This window comes from Puccinia triticina, chromosome 3A, assembly GCF_026914185.1.
Source record: "Puccinia triticina chromosome 3A, complete sequence".
Lineage (NCBI taxonomy): Eukaryota > Fungi > Basidiomycota > Pucciniomycetes > Pucciniales > Pucciniaceae > Puccinia > Puccinia triticina.
The window spans coordinates 619,068-635,799 of NC_070560.1; the positions used below are offsets into that span (position 1 = coordinate 619,068).

The window sequence follows — 16,732 nt, forward strand, 5'->3', positions numbered from 1 at the left end:
CGATCAAGTGTGGGTCAACCTAGCTTGAAACGACTGTTGGTTTTTTTGTTTAGTTGGAAGAGGTGCGCGGCCTGACCATCATTTGGGTCCGGCCTCTTTCACCACAACGAGTACGGCCTAACCACTTCCCTGGTGAACTTCCTCTGCCACTCCCATCTTTCCAGCTAACAACTACATACACAGTCACACTTTCCCCACACTCTCCTCGGAGGGGACTTCTGTTAAGCTATGTAGTGTGTTTGGCGCGTGTGATGTCAGGTGATGGCCTGTGATGACTTGTGATGATGTTGTTGTGTAATAGTAGTTATGTGGTTGTGTCCAATTTGAATGGTGGTCTATGGCAGTGTTGACATCACCGCGGCTTGCAGTTATTTGGTTGAATTCCTGCATATCATTTATTTATGTAAGTAAATATGTATGTATGACTGTATGACAGCTGCAGGCTGTGTACCGCGCAAGCTGTCCTGTAAGTGTGACAGGTCCTCCAGAACCTGAAAGGCCTACAGGACTGCGCAACATGTTTGGCTCACATGACCTGGGTTTGCCCGGGGTGATCTTGGAGCCGGTGTCCGGGTGTCACGGGCACGGCTACAGCTGGACGAGTTGGCATTCAAATTTTACAGCCCGTTTGTCTGTCAAACCCATCGCTCTGAAAAACCCATTGCTCCGACCTAACTTAACACAAGTCCCCCCTGGTGGGAGGCTCGCTGTGGCTGGCCGCAAAGCGGCCCCTCCTGCAGGGAGGGACTTGCGCGTAATGTCGAAATTTTGGCTGGGAAAGAAATCACAAATGGCTGGAGGGAAAATATTAACCCTCAGCCAGCCTTCCCCTCAGGTCCTGTGGACCTTCCCCAGAGCCAAAAGATACTTCTGGACCTCAGCTTTCATTTGGCACCGGTCTCATCTCCTCAATCCAAACCATTTGCACTGTACTAATGTTTTAAAAATAAAAAAACATGAAGAAATGTAAACTAAGGATGCACAACCATCATGCCTAGTGGATCCTGAATCCGCAAACCTGCAGATCCTACACATGTAGTGTTGCATTTTGTTGCAGATAGGAAATTCAATTGTGCATATTATCAGAAAATCCAAAAATGGATCTTCAGAGCAATGTAATATCCTTCAGGATTCCTTTGACCTTCAAAACGGATTCCTTCAATCAGTTTTGGAAATTTTTGCTCAAAATTTTGGGTGAGGGTGCGCATCAGCACTGCCAATGAAACTGTCTATGCAGTTTTTTTTGTACATATTTTGCTGATTTTTAAATAAATATTTAGTGGTTTTGGGGTTGAATATCCTTCCTTTCCCTGCCAGACTTCAGACATTAGGCGTAAGCCTCTCCTGCGGAGAGCCCTCCGGGCGGGGTCCCCCGGACCCTCCGTTCGAGAGGCTTAGTTAAGCTAGGCTCCGACCAACCAAGAGAACTGAAACCAACCAGCCGAACAACATAGCCGTCGAAAAGGCTTTTCTCTGATCCCCCTGGTTTAGCTCTCACTACGCCTCATCTTGACTATCTCCGACCACAGATACCGGCTGCTATCGATGGGGCTTCAACACCGAGAGTTTTTATCAGGTTCCCGAATCTTTGGTTGCAGCACTTGTCGGACTCATCTCGCGACAATTGATCATATGATCTCTAGAGTAAATCATTAAGCCTTCAAAACTTTATCACCTCTTCTCTCCTTTCAATCGTGGTCTCCTGATAAACTGAAAGAAAACAGAAAGACCAGTGGCCAGCCCCGCAAATTGCGAAGCTCCTTTTACTAATCTGTCATTATCTGATTGTTCTAGCAATTCAACGGTCAACACGGCCGGGCTTATCTATTTACAAGCGCAGTAAACATTAGTCTAGGCGAGGCTGAGGACCGACCGATGACGACGGGGTTGCACACGGTCCGGGACATCTTTTGCTCTAAGTGTGGGACGACCATGGGCTGGAAATACGAGCGGGCGTACGACCAGAATCAAAAGTACAAAGAAGGCAAAGTTATCCTCGAAAAGGCCCTCCTAGTCGACGTCGTCTGAACGTCTGAAGCTCCCCTTGGTCACTCCCTCCTTCGTCTCCGATCCTTCGCACGCACTGTTGTTGTCCATTTAAAATAACCTAGTTAAATTGTTGTCCCAGTATTTTATTAAAGTATGTAATCAATTTTTTTATCAGCCTGGCTTATCTTGCATCTTTTGAATCATCATCTGCTCATGCATGATTCGCAGATTTATCAAATTTTTCTTTGTAAGTGGTTTTAACATCTAAAGCAAAGCAAGAAGCTTCGTAAAAATACAGGAATAAAGAAATGAAAAAATGAAAAGAATAAGACTTTATCAAAAATACATTGGAAAATGTACATTGTTGGAAGATTATTTACCCTCATATGAAATCAATATTTGATTTCCTAGGTTGTTTGCACCATCAGTCTATCACTTGAGTTTATATACTCCAAACCACATTTGGATTATTCTGAGGGCTTTCTCTTTGCCAAAAAGCTGTATTTTTTTGGTCTGCTTTAAATTGGGCAACACATTGGATATTGAAGGTAGTCAGTTTTGCTTTTGGTTTGTTCATGTATAAGCATGTTGGCTCATGCAATCAAGTTCTTTTGAACTTGCCGCAGTGTGTGCAAGTACATCACAAACCCTACGGCTTTCAGGAACATGTCATCAGTTGCTTAATGGAGGACTTCCCATCAATTTTAAATAAATGTGGATTTTCAGATTTTGCAGGGAAATCTGAACTCTGGATCACTTTGGGGATCTTTGGGGACCCAGATTTCCCTGCAAAATCTGAAATTTGGAGGCTCAGATCTGACTTTCCAGATTGACAGGAAGTCCTACAATGATTGAAACAAAACAAGCTTCTCCCTGCTCTTCTTGACAGCTCTGTTTATGAAGCTTAGGGCAAAAACCCGTCAAAATTAAGGGTTTTGGTCCCTAGCACTATAGCTGTGCTGATGTAAACACTAGTAATGTAAATTACTAAACTTGCTTCGTGGTGAATGTGGCCACTACAAGGGTTTTAAACACTCTTTAAAAGAGGAGAATTTATTATTTAATTAATAATATATAATTATTAATTACAGGGAATAAATTAGGCGTAAAAAGTAGGTGGTAAGCGCTTAAACTGATTGGCTGCTTGACAGAGGCGGAGGTCTTACGGCAACTACTTATAAGGATAAAGCTTTAAATATGCTAATAAGGGATTTTTGATGATTTAAAGGGTTTAATCCAGTGGATTTTACGTGCAGGGGATGGTTTATAAGGAAAAAGTGGCTACAAATGTAGCAGAGGAGAATATTCACGGCAAACTTACAGTTTATGGGCGGTGAATGGTCTGGGGGATCTTTTCCTGAGGGCCAAATAGGCCTCTATTTATAGAGGGGACTTCAGTGGGCGTAAACACTGAGTCCTTTTCTCCCTATGGGAGTATCCAGGGGTGTAGCCGTGAAAAGGGCTTGGCTGTGGGTAATTTAATTGTATTGTAATAGACTAATTTCCCTGACTCTGTCACATGACATGTTTATAACCAATTGTCATGTGAAAGAGCTTCAGTAGAAGTCTACATAATACTTTCACGGGGTATTTTTACACGAGTAATATTACTCATTAATGTACAACAGTTTTAATTTTATGTACATTGTTTGTTTTACTAAATTTTTGTATGTAATACTATTTTTGGGCGCTTTCTGGGGCCAATTCTTATTTATACAATTAGTACATGAAGGAATAGGAATAAGGGGGTACTTGAGGTGGGTGACCCCCCTTAATTTATGATAAGGAATCAGATTCTGCAATAATAATTTAATAATTATTATTATTTACTGAGTTATTGCAGTCTTTTGGATACTTGATGTATCTCTAAGGCTGACACTTCTGGTTTGTAATAAGATTACCACAAAGCAAAGTGGGGGATTCAGAGCTAACCTGGCCTACAAGATGAAGATACACAAGCAAATGTCCCAGCCAACTTTTCAATTTTCAGGTCCATTGTCTCACAAGCCATGTCAACTGGTGCAAGTCATATGTAACATAGATTTGTATGAATTGCCACCAAGATAAAGCGTGACCCTCTGTTTTTATTCAAGAACTCATTCACAATTTTGAAAGAACAGTGGATTTGAATGATAGGGTACCACAGACAACCAAGCTTTGTCAAAGAAAATGAGTACCAAGAAAAGAATTTACAAAACTTTGTAGTCAGCTGATAAGAGATAGATGCACAAATAATAATCAAAACAAAGGACTGAGTTTCCTAATTTTCTCAGGCAGGTGGTGTGAGAATTCAAACCTGGGTGAACAGTATCTTTCTCATAAGTTGAGAAAAGTACTGGGAGCTAAATCAGCTGCAGCACCACATGACGAAAGCAACCCTGTTCCACAGTCCAAGCTGCAATGTGAGAAAGAGGAAACTGATCACATCATTTTGATGAATGCAGACACTTCCTCTGTGATACACAAGCTTAGATCAGTGGTAAATCCTGGTCCCCATCATGAAGAGATCAAATCACAGCCAGAACCAAAGGTAGCTGCTTCTTTCTTTAATGGTTAACTAACTAGATGTGTGCTAAATGCCACATTATTATTTCTCTAGACAAAGTCAAGAAAGAAAAGACCAGACAGACTGATTCCTCTCAAAAAGAAGGAAAGTCAATCAGTGAGTTGAAACGGTTCCTAGCTCAGACACAGAGGCTAAAGAGAAGAATATCATTGTGATTGTATATAACATTGCAATACTCCTTGGCTTTTTTTCCAAAGAAAAACAAGACATATGGAATAGATCATGAAATTCAATAGACTAAGTTGAATAAGGACCAATGTGTCTCTGACACCTCTTGTAGGATCTAAGCTAATACACAGTAAACTAATACAGAGTGATTGGGAACAGATTGGCAAAGCTCAATCATAAGACTCATGCTCCCTATTTATCAAACTCTTCAAGTAGAGAGTGGTCAAATGTCTGCTCCTAGATTAATAGCTGCTCAGCAATACTCTTGTTTCTTAATCAAGTAGTCAGTAGTATATAGTCATCATTAAAGTCTAGCCATTGCAATAAATCCTAGTCTTTTGCATTGTATCAAATGGGAGTTGGGACACCTTAGAAAATAAGCCAGTCCTTTGGACTCTGAAGGGAGTAATGAGACCTGAAATACACTATGAGTTTCACCAGTGTCCAGCTTGATGCAATCCTGTTGAAAATGAAAACCGTTGATGTAAAAAACATTTTTGCAATGCAATTTAAAAAAAATTGAGGTAAACAAGTAGTTTCCAATGTGAGGTCCATTTTTGATGCAGTTTCCGGTTTGCTCACATCTCTTTTGGAATTATTCACAGAATTCTATGACAGAATTCCCATGCTAACACAGACTGTATCCAAAATTTTGTCTAGAGTGAAGGTTGAAAACTTGGAAACATGTTTTCCCATCAAATGTCATGCATTGTTTTATATATGTATGTGTTGTACACAGACAGTATACCAATGGTAAAACAGGTAACATTTTTGGAATTTATGGGCATGTATCATGATGTGTATCAGTGATTTATGGGCATGTATCATGATGTGTATCAGTGTCTCAAGATTTTATTGGGAGTACCACACAAGAAAGTTGGTTATTCAGCATGTATGTGGCTTGAAAAATTGAAAAAACTTTGCACTTTATTTGTTTCACTGTCACAGGCATATGTTTCATCTTGAAAAATTCAGTTTCACAACCATTGAAATCCTGCCAGCTTATAAATCTGCCTCTGTCCTGACTCATCAAATTTTGTAATGCCCATAATCCTTTAATCACAGTTTGTAATTAATTTAACTTACTGATATCTTCTTGTTGAGTATCCAAATCAAATAGTTTATCTGATTTTCAAAACCTCCCATATTTAATCTCAGATATGCTTCAGTTTTTGCCCCTTCAAGCTCTCCTATGGTCAATCTCATTCTTCACTGTCTATAGTATTTTGAGCCTCAGGAATCCAAGTGAAATGATTGGCCTTCCACCAAGGCCAAGTGGTAATTTTTTTTTTGTTTTCTACTAACATATTCTTTCTTAACTTCAATGCAGATTATGAATATTAACTTATACTCCTTTACCAAAAAACAAACACTCACAGTTCCTTCAAAAAAGTTTCTTGGTAGTTTCAACTCAATGGCAAGTGATTCCAAAATGAATAGTCCATTTCTTTTGGATAGTTTCTTTCTCCCAAAAACTTTGAAGAGGAATTGGATGAGAGAAAAAGTGGAAAAAATGTCAATAGAAGCTCAGAAAGGTTAGTCTGAAACCAATTGAATTGGTAGAATATTTCTAGGGAATTAATTCTTTTCTTTCCTTTTTCAGGCTCACAATTTATCAAACATAATAGCCCCAATCCAGGCAAGTTCTTTGTTTTGATTGGCTCATTCAGATTTGGAGATACAATTTCTTATATCCCAATTTTTGTTTTCTTTGATGTAGAGGCAGTGGTTTCCCTTGAAAGATATTTCAAAGAAGTTTTAATCTATCAGGATGAGCTCAAGCAACAGTTTCATTGGATGAAGAATAGGGGAAAAAACCAATCATATCCTGCTGAAACATTGAACCAGGCAATCAAGACATTCCAAGAATCAAACAAAATTATTCATAAACTCATAAACCAGAAATTAGTGGAGCTTGCCAATCATTCAACTACCAATACCGTGAAAAGTTTACAATCAGATAAAGGGGATGTAAACATTCAGCTCCATTTTCAAAGAACTATCAGGGAAACTGTTGAACTCAATAATTCCAGAGAATTCCTACTCAATAAACTAAAAAAACTTATAACAGAATACAGCATTCTATTCAAGGATGCAAACTTGAAAGTTGAGAAGAAATTTAAAAACTCAAGCTTTCTTGATGAAAGGAAATTTATGCCTCTAACAGCTTGGAATTATGTGTTCAAGACCCTAGCATTCTCAGTTCAAAGTGAATTTGTTGACCAGGAAGATTTACAAAAGCTTTTTCATGAGGAAAAGATGGTGAAGGAGCTCATTTACCATGCGTGCATCAATTTCAGTGACACACTGGGATTGAATATTTGGGATGACTTTTCAGAATTAACTGAACACTGGTATTGGAAAACACAAAACAAAATGGTTACATGTAAGTTGAAAATTCCATGTAAATTATGAAAGTGTATTGATATATTGACAATATCTTGTGTTATTGTTCAAAAGACTTGAGCAAAAAGGAAGAACTCATTATAGATACTGTTTTCCATGTAGAGAGGATAAGGAAGCATAGTGATTCAAATTGGTACACACTAGAAGGATTATCAACAGGTTACCATGATTCTTATTATTTTGAAGGATTGCTGAGAAAATTAGATATCCCCCCTGAATCAAACAAATCAAATTCTTTGGAAGAACTATCCAGTCAGCCCGGTTCCTCACTTACTTATGCCAATTTGGAAGGCTTTGAAGAAGAAATTAGGCATATGATTCATTCACTTGTTTGGAAACACCCTCAGTCACTGTCTGGATACAATGAAGAATATGGAGAACCGCTGAGAAGATCTATCTGTTGTCTTTTGGAGTCAATTGAGACACAAATAGATCCACTGTTTGCCCAAGAATTGTGTGTAATTTTTCTTTCTTTTAAATGATTCCTATATGAAGAATTATCAATTAAATGGAAAACACATGACTTTTTTTTCTGCTTAAATAGGCTGAAAGAGATCCCATTCCTCAATCTTGAGAGAAACCCATTGCAAAATTCTTTGTAAGTGATTATTATGCAGATTTTGGAAGAATTGAGATGATAAACCAGCTGAGTGCTTCCTGAATTTTTTGTAGAACTCAAGAGACTTCATTCTTGAATAGGATGATATCATCAGGCCTGTCATATTTGTTAGTGAATCTTCATGGTAGATTGAGAGTAGAGGATTCATGATTGATTCAATAAACCTTATTCTTCATACAGAAATCAGAAAACAAGCAATTTATTATTGTAAGTAATTTCAGAAGTTGATCTAAAAATAGAACTCTACAGGGAAAAGCTGTGCTGTTGACTAACACTTGATTATTTGCTTTGTGTAAGAAGATTTGGAAGTATCAGGCCTTCCCCAAGCAAGGATGTTGGAAAATTGGAAGTTGTGTTTGAAGATAAAGCTCCAGAGCATGAAGAGTTCTTCAAACTTGCAGTGCTGTCAATGAGATTTTCCTACTTGAGAGCTGTTGCTGATAGTTATCACAAGATAGGCAACAATGACAGATATCCAGCCATTGGATTCAAACCCTCCATCTATCAGAGCTATGTCAAGAAGCTGAGTGAGGTTTTTGTTGAATTCAGAGAAGTATACAATAGTTTGGTGACCACCAAGAATAGGAAGATAGAAATGTTCAGTTTTTCGGATTTCATGACAGCTGATATCAAGTCTCTATCTCTACACGGTGAAGACATTTTACATGACTTGAACCTCAGATCTCCAATCTTGAGATTTAAATTTTCCAAGCCAACACAAATCAGTGGTACATAACAGCATGTTTTTTTTTTTTTTTTTTTTTTTTTTTCTTAATTCCAGTTTGTTTCCATTTCTGGTGATTTAAGTAGTTGTGTTTAATTTGCTGATAACATACCAGTTTTAATCTGAATGTTGATTGGGTCTTGTCTGATGGATCAGGTGAGGTGAAACTGGAGATGATGGACAGTGGCAAGGGTCTGGATGTTCTGGGGTGGGAGGGTCTGACGGTTGACCCTGGGTGTATCGGGCGATGACGTAGGATTATGTAATCCACTCTCCCTCGCGAAGTGCTGTGCAAACCACCCCCGGCCCCCAGCCAGCCAGCCAGCCAGCCAGCCAGCCAGCCAGAGCCAGCCACGACACACTCAGAACGATGCAGTTCAGCTTCAGCCAGCTGCCGAGCTCACCAGCAACCAGCAGAACCAGCCAGCCACGAACCAGCAAACGGAACAAGCCACGCCAGAAGAACAGCAGCAGCAACAACAACAACAACAACAACAAAATAAAACTAACCGCAGATCAGACGGACCAGCAAACAAACCCATCCAGCAAGAACGGCGAGGGGAGACTACCCGACCATCTACTCGAGCTCATCCTCAACCATCTCCCAGATCGATTCGGATTCAGCAGCCAACCAGACGAGGCTCAAGGAACACACTGGCCATCCCCACCCACCTCCTTCAGACTGATCAACAGGAGATGGGCCAGAATAGGAGCAGAGGTATGCAAAAACCCAACCAACCACCCAACCAACCAAACAACAGTCACTCACAACCTTCCTATCGACCAGGTCTTCTTCAAACACCTCTCGATCCATACCATCAACCGATTAGAAGCACTCGCCAAGCTCTTCAACTCTCCAAACCAGTGTCTGCCCCGCCTGGTCAGGACGATCGTCATCTCGATCAACCAGCAAGACCTGATCAGATCAACCAACCAGCACCACCACCAGCTCATCAGAGAACTGCTCAGCAAGCTGCTCAAGCCGCTCACCGCCCTCAGATCACTCTCCATCCGGGGATGCTCCCCCGGCATCCTCTTCCCCGCACCCCTCGAGCTCCAGGAGATCTTCCTGCCCCAGTCGATCACCCGCTTCGCCATCCAGTTCCGCTCCCAGGAAGACTCGGCCCTGCTCAGCACTCTCCCCACCACCCCACACACACCCCAGCCAGCATCATCCTCCACTGCTCGCCCCACCCCCAGGAGAGCCCAGCAAGCGGCAGCCACCCTGATCGAACTCCATGCAGCCGAACTCAACCTCCTGCTCGTCTGTCTGCCCAACCTGCGCTCGCTCCACCTCTCCAACTTCCGCTCCCAGCCACATCGTCCACTCTCCCGCTACTCCCCCAACCCCGAGCCCGACTGCTACCCGCAACAGAAATGCTCTCAGCCCTGGCGATCCATCCGCGCCCTGAGCCTCACCGACTGCGAGCTCTCGGACGGCGACGCCCATTTCTTTGCTAAGAGGTTCACCGCCCTCGAGGCCCTCTCCATCTCCAACTCCTTCATCGACCAGCACCACATCTCGGCCATCAACCACCTTCTCTCGCCCTCGCCCTCGCCCAGCCCGAAAGAACCCGACATGCACACACACAGAAAGGACGGCCCTCGTCGACTGGCTGACACGCTCGAGCGGCTCGATGTCGCCTGGACCGACTTCAAGTACGACCCCTCCCTGCTGCTGTTCCCCACGGGCGCGGACAGCAAGCCGACAGCCGCCGCCAGTGTCCCCGGCGCGACCCTGGCGGCCCAATACGCCGAGCTAGACCTATCGGGCCTCAGTCGTCTGCGCGTCTTGCGTCTCCAGACACCCACCCGAGCCCTCCTGCTCCCCGACGAAGTGTCGACGGTCGAGCCCTCAGGCCCACTGGCCTCCCTCGAATCCCTGCTCATCGACCCCCGTCTGCTCTTCTTCTCGTCCCCCGCCCACCTCGCGTGCGCGCTCCAAAACGCCCCCTCCCTCAAAAACCTCGGCCTCCTCAACACGCCCATCGGGTTCTCCCGCGCTAAGAACTCCCCCGACGACGCTCTGCTCGGATCCGTCCTCTTCAAGCTTGCCTCCCCCTCCTCGGATCCCGCCCCGGCCTCGTCAAAGCTCCCATTCCCGCTCAACAACGCACAGATCCTCTTGCCCCTCTGGTACCGTAAACTGTCCTTCCAATTCTTCGCGTGGAACTCCGGGTTCAATTGGATCTCGTCCGAGCATCCCGCTTTCGATCTTCTCTAACCACAAAAACAAAATACAGACACATCCTCAAAAAAACCAACCCTTTTCCAATTTGTTTTTCTGTTTTGCTTCTCGTATTCTTAACCCTCTGTTGTTGTTGTTGTTTTGCCATCCCACATCTCATTTGTTCTCCTTCTCTTTTTGGTGTTGTATGAATTGTTGTTCTTTGGCCAGAGATGTAAACTTATATTGCTACATACGACTACTACTACTACTACTACTCCATACTACGACTACATACTACTAACTACTAGTACCAGTATAACAAGGTTTAGATTTAAACTACAAACTTTGTTGAACTTGCATCTTCTGGGTCTATTCAAAGAAACTGGTTGAGCAAGATTGTAAGCTCTCAACTTTTTTCTTCTGATGCGAATTTCATTGTTTGACTTTGGGGAAGTCCAACTTGCTCCTTTTTTGTTGTTGTGAGCTTGAAGAGAGTTCTATCACATATTTTTCGGCACTACTATACATCCATTCTTCTGAGCTCTCTCTGTGGCAACACTGGGCTGATACACTAACTGCATTGTTAATGTAGCATATTGTTATTTTTTTTTTTGCCCTGACACTGGGTAAGCAAAGCAAACCATTTCTGCAGTTCTGATTGCACTATTGTAAACGCAGAAACACACTTTGGTTGCAACAACAGACTCGAGAATCAAATCAGTTCAAGATCTCTTACGGAGAAAATCACTACAATTTACAAACACCGAAGGTGAGTTAGGTTCAAAATCCCTGGAGAGGAGACATGCGTTGTCCCAGTTTTGCAGATTCAGACCGACTGAACCGTTCCTACTCCAAGAACTGGAAAGACGGACGTTGAGTTCTTGTACTTAGGTTCTCGTGTCCCAAGCTAGGCAAAAGAAATAAGGGCCTGTACCATAGGGCATGAAAATTGAAATTTTCCAAATTTATTTGCCTCAAAATTTCTCGGGACAAAAACTGAGCCTGGCCAAAATGCAGGCTTGAGCCCAAATGTGGAGAATTTCAACATTTGAACCCTCCACCAGTTTTCAATTTTTGTGTGCAGGGCAAAAAAAGGTGAAATGTTTCAAAATTGAGGCCCATGGTACAGGCCCTAAAAGGCTGAAGATGAGACCGGTGTTGCTCAAACAGACAACGTTCTCAACTTCTCAGCCATTGCGCAGAAGCCAAACAAGCTGGACAAGAGGAGTCAAGAGCCCTCACTGATATCGTCTCCTTTAGACAGATGAAAGAAAAAAACTTTTCTTTATTTCATTTCATCTTATTAGAGAGCAGTCCACCGCCTGCTCTTAGTTAAAACAAAGTTTTACTTAAATTGTTACTTATAACTATTTTTGTTGTTATTTCTAGACTCTAACTAGAAATAAATCTCTTGGTCCTGTGAACTCTTTCATTATCAAGTGGGTCAATCACCCACCCACTGCCCACTGATTCTTCACCTCAATCCCCAAGGAAAGGCCAAACAAAACTGATCTGGGAAAACCCTTTACTCCCAAAGCAGCTTATATCTTGGAGTTAGGGGGGGGGGGGGGGGGGGGATGGGACTTGACCACTCGCTCTCAGTCTAAATTTATAATTATAATAGGCAAGCCTACAGCATGGCTCCGGGACGAAGCCTTAACTCTTCCAAACGCACGAGCTCCTCGAGACTTCCCTTCCGTATCCTCATCTGGCTCACGTATTGGTTTCTGGAGAACGTACAATACGCGTCAATGTAAAGGCCGCCAGCCCTGTCGGGCACGACAGCTTGCCGGCAGACTGAGCAGGATAGATGTACAGGGCAACCTGGCCTGCCTATCAACCTGGCCTGCCTATCAACCTGGCCTGCCTATCAACCTGGCCTGCCTATCAACCTGGCCTGCCTATCAACCCGCCGTCATGCCAGGTCGGCAAGACAAGGCTGCTTATATTTATTTATCTGAAGTTTGCAAAAGGAAGCTTGAATTGAGAGTGATCATTGGCTTCTACAACTTTTCTACATAACTGGTTAAGATTTCGTTAAAGAATTGCTTGAAAGTGGAGGGAATCACTCTTATAGCCTTTGGGTCAGGAGTCATAATTCGAGATGCTAATGAAGGTCTTGAGGACTCGATCCATTTGGTTAAGATGGCCCAACAAAAGGGAGAATGATTGGAGACCGTTGATAATTTGGTTTTGGCTAAACTGCCCGTTCCAAGGAACGTGTCGTTTGGTTCGTAGTAATCTTCAATAAGGTCCGATACGTGCTGGAAAAACTGTAGCCCAGCTTTTCGCCTCTGTGATTCCACGAATGTAGTCGCGCCTTCGCTCCCCAGCACCCCTGCAGGGGCTGGAATGACTGTGTTGATCAAATCTGCGTAGAACAGGTAGAGAGGTAATGTGCCCAGAATTCTCTCCAAGTCGTCTATCAAGTAATTTGTTATGCTTAAGTTGAGTGTCCTATCTCTTACTCTGCGTCTAACCCGCTCGAGTGATTCTGCGAACTTCGGGACGACACGATCGGTGTAGAGCGGCCGCAATGCTAGCTTGGAGGCTTCGATATTAAATCGCCCGACCGTGCCGCGCCTTTTTCTTACTTGTTGGTAGGTAAAATCATGAGCAGTCTGGCTTGGTGGTCTGGGCTTGCCGATTACAGGACAGGGGCTTGTTTTTCTTGTTCTGTGTACACAATGAAGAAGGAAGGTGTTGATTTGATCCTCCTCGATCTGAAGCATCCTGTATTCGCCTTCCCCCTCGTTACCAATCAATTTGTCCCCGGTGGTCTGTTCCAAACTTCGGACCGCTTCAAAGATCACTCGTCTCTCGCTTTCCACTGGCCGCTCAGCATGGATGATTTGGAAAGGACGAGTGTTGGGGCTGAAGGTTTTCAACTTTTTTCGTGCTGGGGTTTCGAGTTCGTTGGCCGGGTCATTTTGCCACTCTTGCTGATCAACAGGTTGTGGTCGCTGATTGTTGCCATGGGATATCAGGGGAGATTGTGGCGACGGAATACTGTTGAGGTCTGAGGGATTGCAAGAGGGATCAAGTTCTCGTGCCAGGGCCCTCTTCAGCCATATAGGATAGTCCGGATCGGACGTGCATTGTACATTCTCCAGAAACAAACAAGTGAGCCAGATGAGGATCCAGAGGTGAACTCTGGTGTAAGAGTTTTGGCTTCGTCCCGGAGCCATCTGTATCCTATCCTATGGATAATAAGAACTTGAGACTGAGATAGTAGGAATGGCCCCCACCCGTTCAACTTCGAGACACAACTTGCTTTGGGAGTGGAGGGTTTTCCCGGATCAGTTCCGTTCCTTGGAGCCTGGGGTCATAAGATATTCGGTGTTTCAAACCTGAATCTTCCGGCATCAGGAACCCGAATTCAGGAGCAAACCAAGCCCCTCGAAACCCTTTGCTTCAGTAAAGGCTAAGCACTAGCTTGACACACGTCCCTCCGGACGATGGGTTGGTTGTCCGTACATAGGCCTGGTCCATCTTATCCACCCACTGCCCACTGGAGTCTTCACCTCAGGCTCCGAGGAGCGGAGCTGATCCGGGAAAACCCGTGACTGACTCCCAAAGCAAGGTATATATCTTGGAGTTAACGATTCTGTACAAGCACTAGCTTGACACAAGTCCCTCCGGGACATCTTCCGATGGGTTGTTTGTCCGTAGGCCTGGTCCCTATCCGGGATTCTGGCATGAGCCGTTTCTGAAGACTTGGTGGGTCAATGTCTGTGCAGAGCACTGCAAAGCGAGTGATCAAGATAGGGGGTTTGCCAAGCTTGCTCGAACAGCACCTGCAGGCCTGACGAGTCGACCGGGATGGCCAGAAACCAAGAGTGATGTGGTTGGTTCACTCCGGTGTTGGGCCCTGGGGTTTCTCAACTTGGTCCTGTATGCCGAAGTTTCAGCCCCCCGATATATTTATGTATCTTATCGACCCACTGCCCACTGAGTCTTCACCTCAGGCTCCGAGGAACGGAACTGATCCGGGAAAAGCCGTGACTGACTCCCAAAGCAAGGTATATATAGAGGGGGGTGTGGAAGGGGTTCCTGCTTGCCCCAGTCTACATCTAGAATTTACTAGGAAATCTTCCAGCATGGTTCCGCGACAAAGCCTAAACTCTTATAACAAACGCACGACATCTTGTATCGTTCAGTTCTGGATGGTCATCTGGCTCACATGCTTCGTATTTCTGGAGAATGTCCAATGCGATTTCAATCGGGGCTTGGCGTCTATCCACGGGTTTGATTACAATCCCGAGCTCACCTGGCCGTCGCCGGCGCTGGAGCTAGAGGATGAAGCACGCCCGGCAGGAAACAGGCGGCTGGCGACCGGGGGACGCGACAGGCCAGCGGGGACGAGCGCGCGACGCTCCCGGGCTGGGAAGGAGGCTGCTCCTCGGTTCAAGATCATCAACTCTGCGATGCCGGCGAAACCCGAGAACTGGATGGTCTTTGCAGCGGTCCGAAGTTTGCAACTAACCAACGGGAAGCTATTGATTGGTGGGAAAGAGCAGGAGAACGAATACCGGATGTTGAGGATCGAGGAGCAACAGATCCAGCTCTTCCTCGGCGAAGATGTACACCGAGTGAGAAGCACGAGCGACTCGAGTGATCGGCCTAGGATCGGCAGGTCCAGGCCAGCCGGCACGCCCTCGGCAGAATTTACGACCGCGCAAGTACACCGAAGGCGAGATGCTCGGAGGAAGATCGATCAGCAAGCTACGCAGCTACCAGAATTCAAGGAGGTCTACACCGATCGAGTGCTCCTGGGGTTCGCAGAGACACTCAAGCTGCTTAGAACGAGACTTCGAACTCGGATTGAGTACTTGCAAGCATGGGGGACCCTGGGATACTTGACGCTCGACTTGGAAGGTATTCTGGCCCAGTTACCTCTCTACCTGTTCTACGTCGATCTGATCAACACGGTCATTCCGGCTCCGGGGGTGGCGGCGAGCGGCGAAGCGGCGGTTATTGAGTTCGTGGAGTCGCAGAGAAGCCTAGCGGGGAAGATGTTCCTTGACTACGTCGAGGGGGTTCTCGAGAATCATTACTTGGACCCGGAGGCGGCGGTCTTGGGGAAGCTAGGCGGGTTGAATCTCGTGGATGTGGACGCGCAATCGAAGTTCGGCTGGCGGCTCGTGACCAGATGGATGGAGACTTGGCGAGCCTCTCTGGCGGCTGCGGCGAGGGAGCATTCGCCCAACGAGGAGACGCACCTTTCGAAGCTCTTCAAGCAGCTGTTCAACGAGATTGTGACGGGGTATGTGGAAAGTCTTGTGGCCGCCCGCAACAGACCAGCCAGTTGATCAGCAGCTCTACAACCACCGGCAAGCGCAAGAGCAACCGCAACAGCCAAACATCTTACATCTACATATACGCTCATTTAGTCCATTCCACATACAGTCAATCTACAGTAGTCAGTCGTTAATACACCATGGGTGCACCAAAAGTTTTTGGGATGGTTGTCAAAACCAAATTGATTGGATAGTGGTTGTCAGAACCAAATTGGTCTGAATCTGGTTTGTGGACAAATTCTGTTGCCAAAAAGGTCCCAAAAACCGTGCCGTGAGAGAAGGAGCATCCAAATGGTTTCAAAAACCATTTCAAATGGTTCTGGAAATATTTTTCAAACCAAATTGGTTTCCAAAATATTTTCAAAACCACCTCAGGTGGTTCTAGAAATATTTTAAAAATATCTGAAAATGGTTAGTCCGACTCGTTCTTCAGGACGTCCGGACTCAATTAAAAAAAATATTCTGAAAACCAATCAAACTGGTTTTCAAAATATTTTGTTGCACCCGTGGTGTAGTCATAGATCGTCATCTTGTTTTGATTTTCGAATTATGCAGAATGAGATGTTAGCTCTCCTTTGGTGCTCAAAGTGATATGGCTGGGTTAGAGTACAGAGCGGCTGAACTGATTTCAGATTGGTATCTTATGCTCCCAATCCTGTGCCTCTCCCAGTTTTTGAAACCCACAGGAAGGGTCACTTTTGGATTATGTATTGTGTTTTCCAAGAAGCTTGGACAATTTCAGTAATTTTTTGTTTCGTGTTATGGATTTATTTTCAGCTTCCAGATAGAC

At 44.5% G+C, this 16,732-nt stretch overlaps 4 protein-coding genes across 4 annotated transcripts; 3 read left to right on the forward strand and 1 right to left on the reverse strand.

The window, feature by feature from the left end:
- Nucleotides 1–1,632: 1,632 nt before the first annotated feature.
- On the forward strand, nt 1,633–2,028 carry PtA15_3A60 (uncharacterized protein; the record flags this gene model as incomplete). Its single annotated transcript, XM_053167594.1, has 2 exons — nt 1,633–1,644; nt 1,795–2,028. The coding sequence occupies 2 exons, from the start codon at nt 1,633–1,635 to the stop codon at nt 2,026–2,028; spliced, it is 246 nt and encodes an 81-aa protein (XP_053018251.1).
- Nucleotides 2,029–8,842: 6,814 nt separating this feature from the next.
- PtA15_3A61 (uncharacterized protein) lies at nt 8,843–10,696 on the forward strand (the record flags this gene model as incomplete). The annotated part of the gene is made up of 3 exons (XM_053167605.1): nt 8,843–8,909; nt 8,988–9,190; nt 9,260–10,696. The coding sequence occupies 3 exons, from the start codon at nt 8,843–8,845 to the stop codon at nt 10,694–10,696; spliced, it is 1,707 nt and encodes a 568-aa protein (XP_053018252.1).
- Nucleotides 10,697–12,645: 1,949 nt separating this feature from the next.
- Nucleotides 12,646–13,830, reverse strand: PtA15_3A62 (uncharacterized protein; the record flags this gene model as incomplete). The annotated part of the gene is made up of 1 exon (XM_053167616.1): nt 12,646–13,830. One exon carries the CDS (start codon nt 13,828–13,830, stop codon nt 12,646–12,648), a length of 1,185 nt encoding a protein of 394 aa, XP_053018253.1.
- Nucleotides 13,831–14,568: 738 nt separating this feature from the next.
- PtA15_3A63 (uncharacterized protein) lies at nt 14,569–15,954 on the forward strand (the record flags this gene model as incomplete). The annotated part of the gene is made up of 1 exon (XM_053167627.1): nt 14,569–15,954. One exon carries the CDS (start codon nt 14,569–14,571, stop codon nt 15,952–15,954), a length of 1,386 nt encoding a protein of 461 aa, XP_053018254.1.
- Between the last annotated feature and the right edge of the window lie 778 nt (nt 15,955–16,732).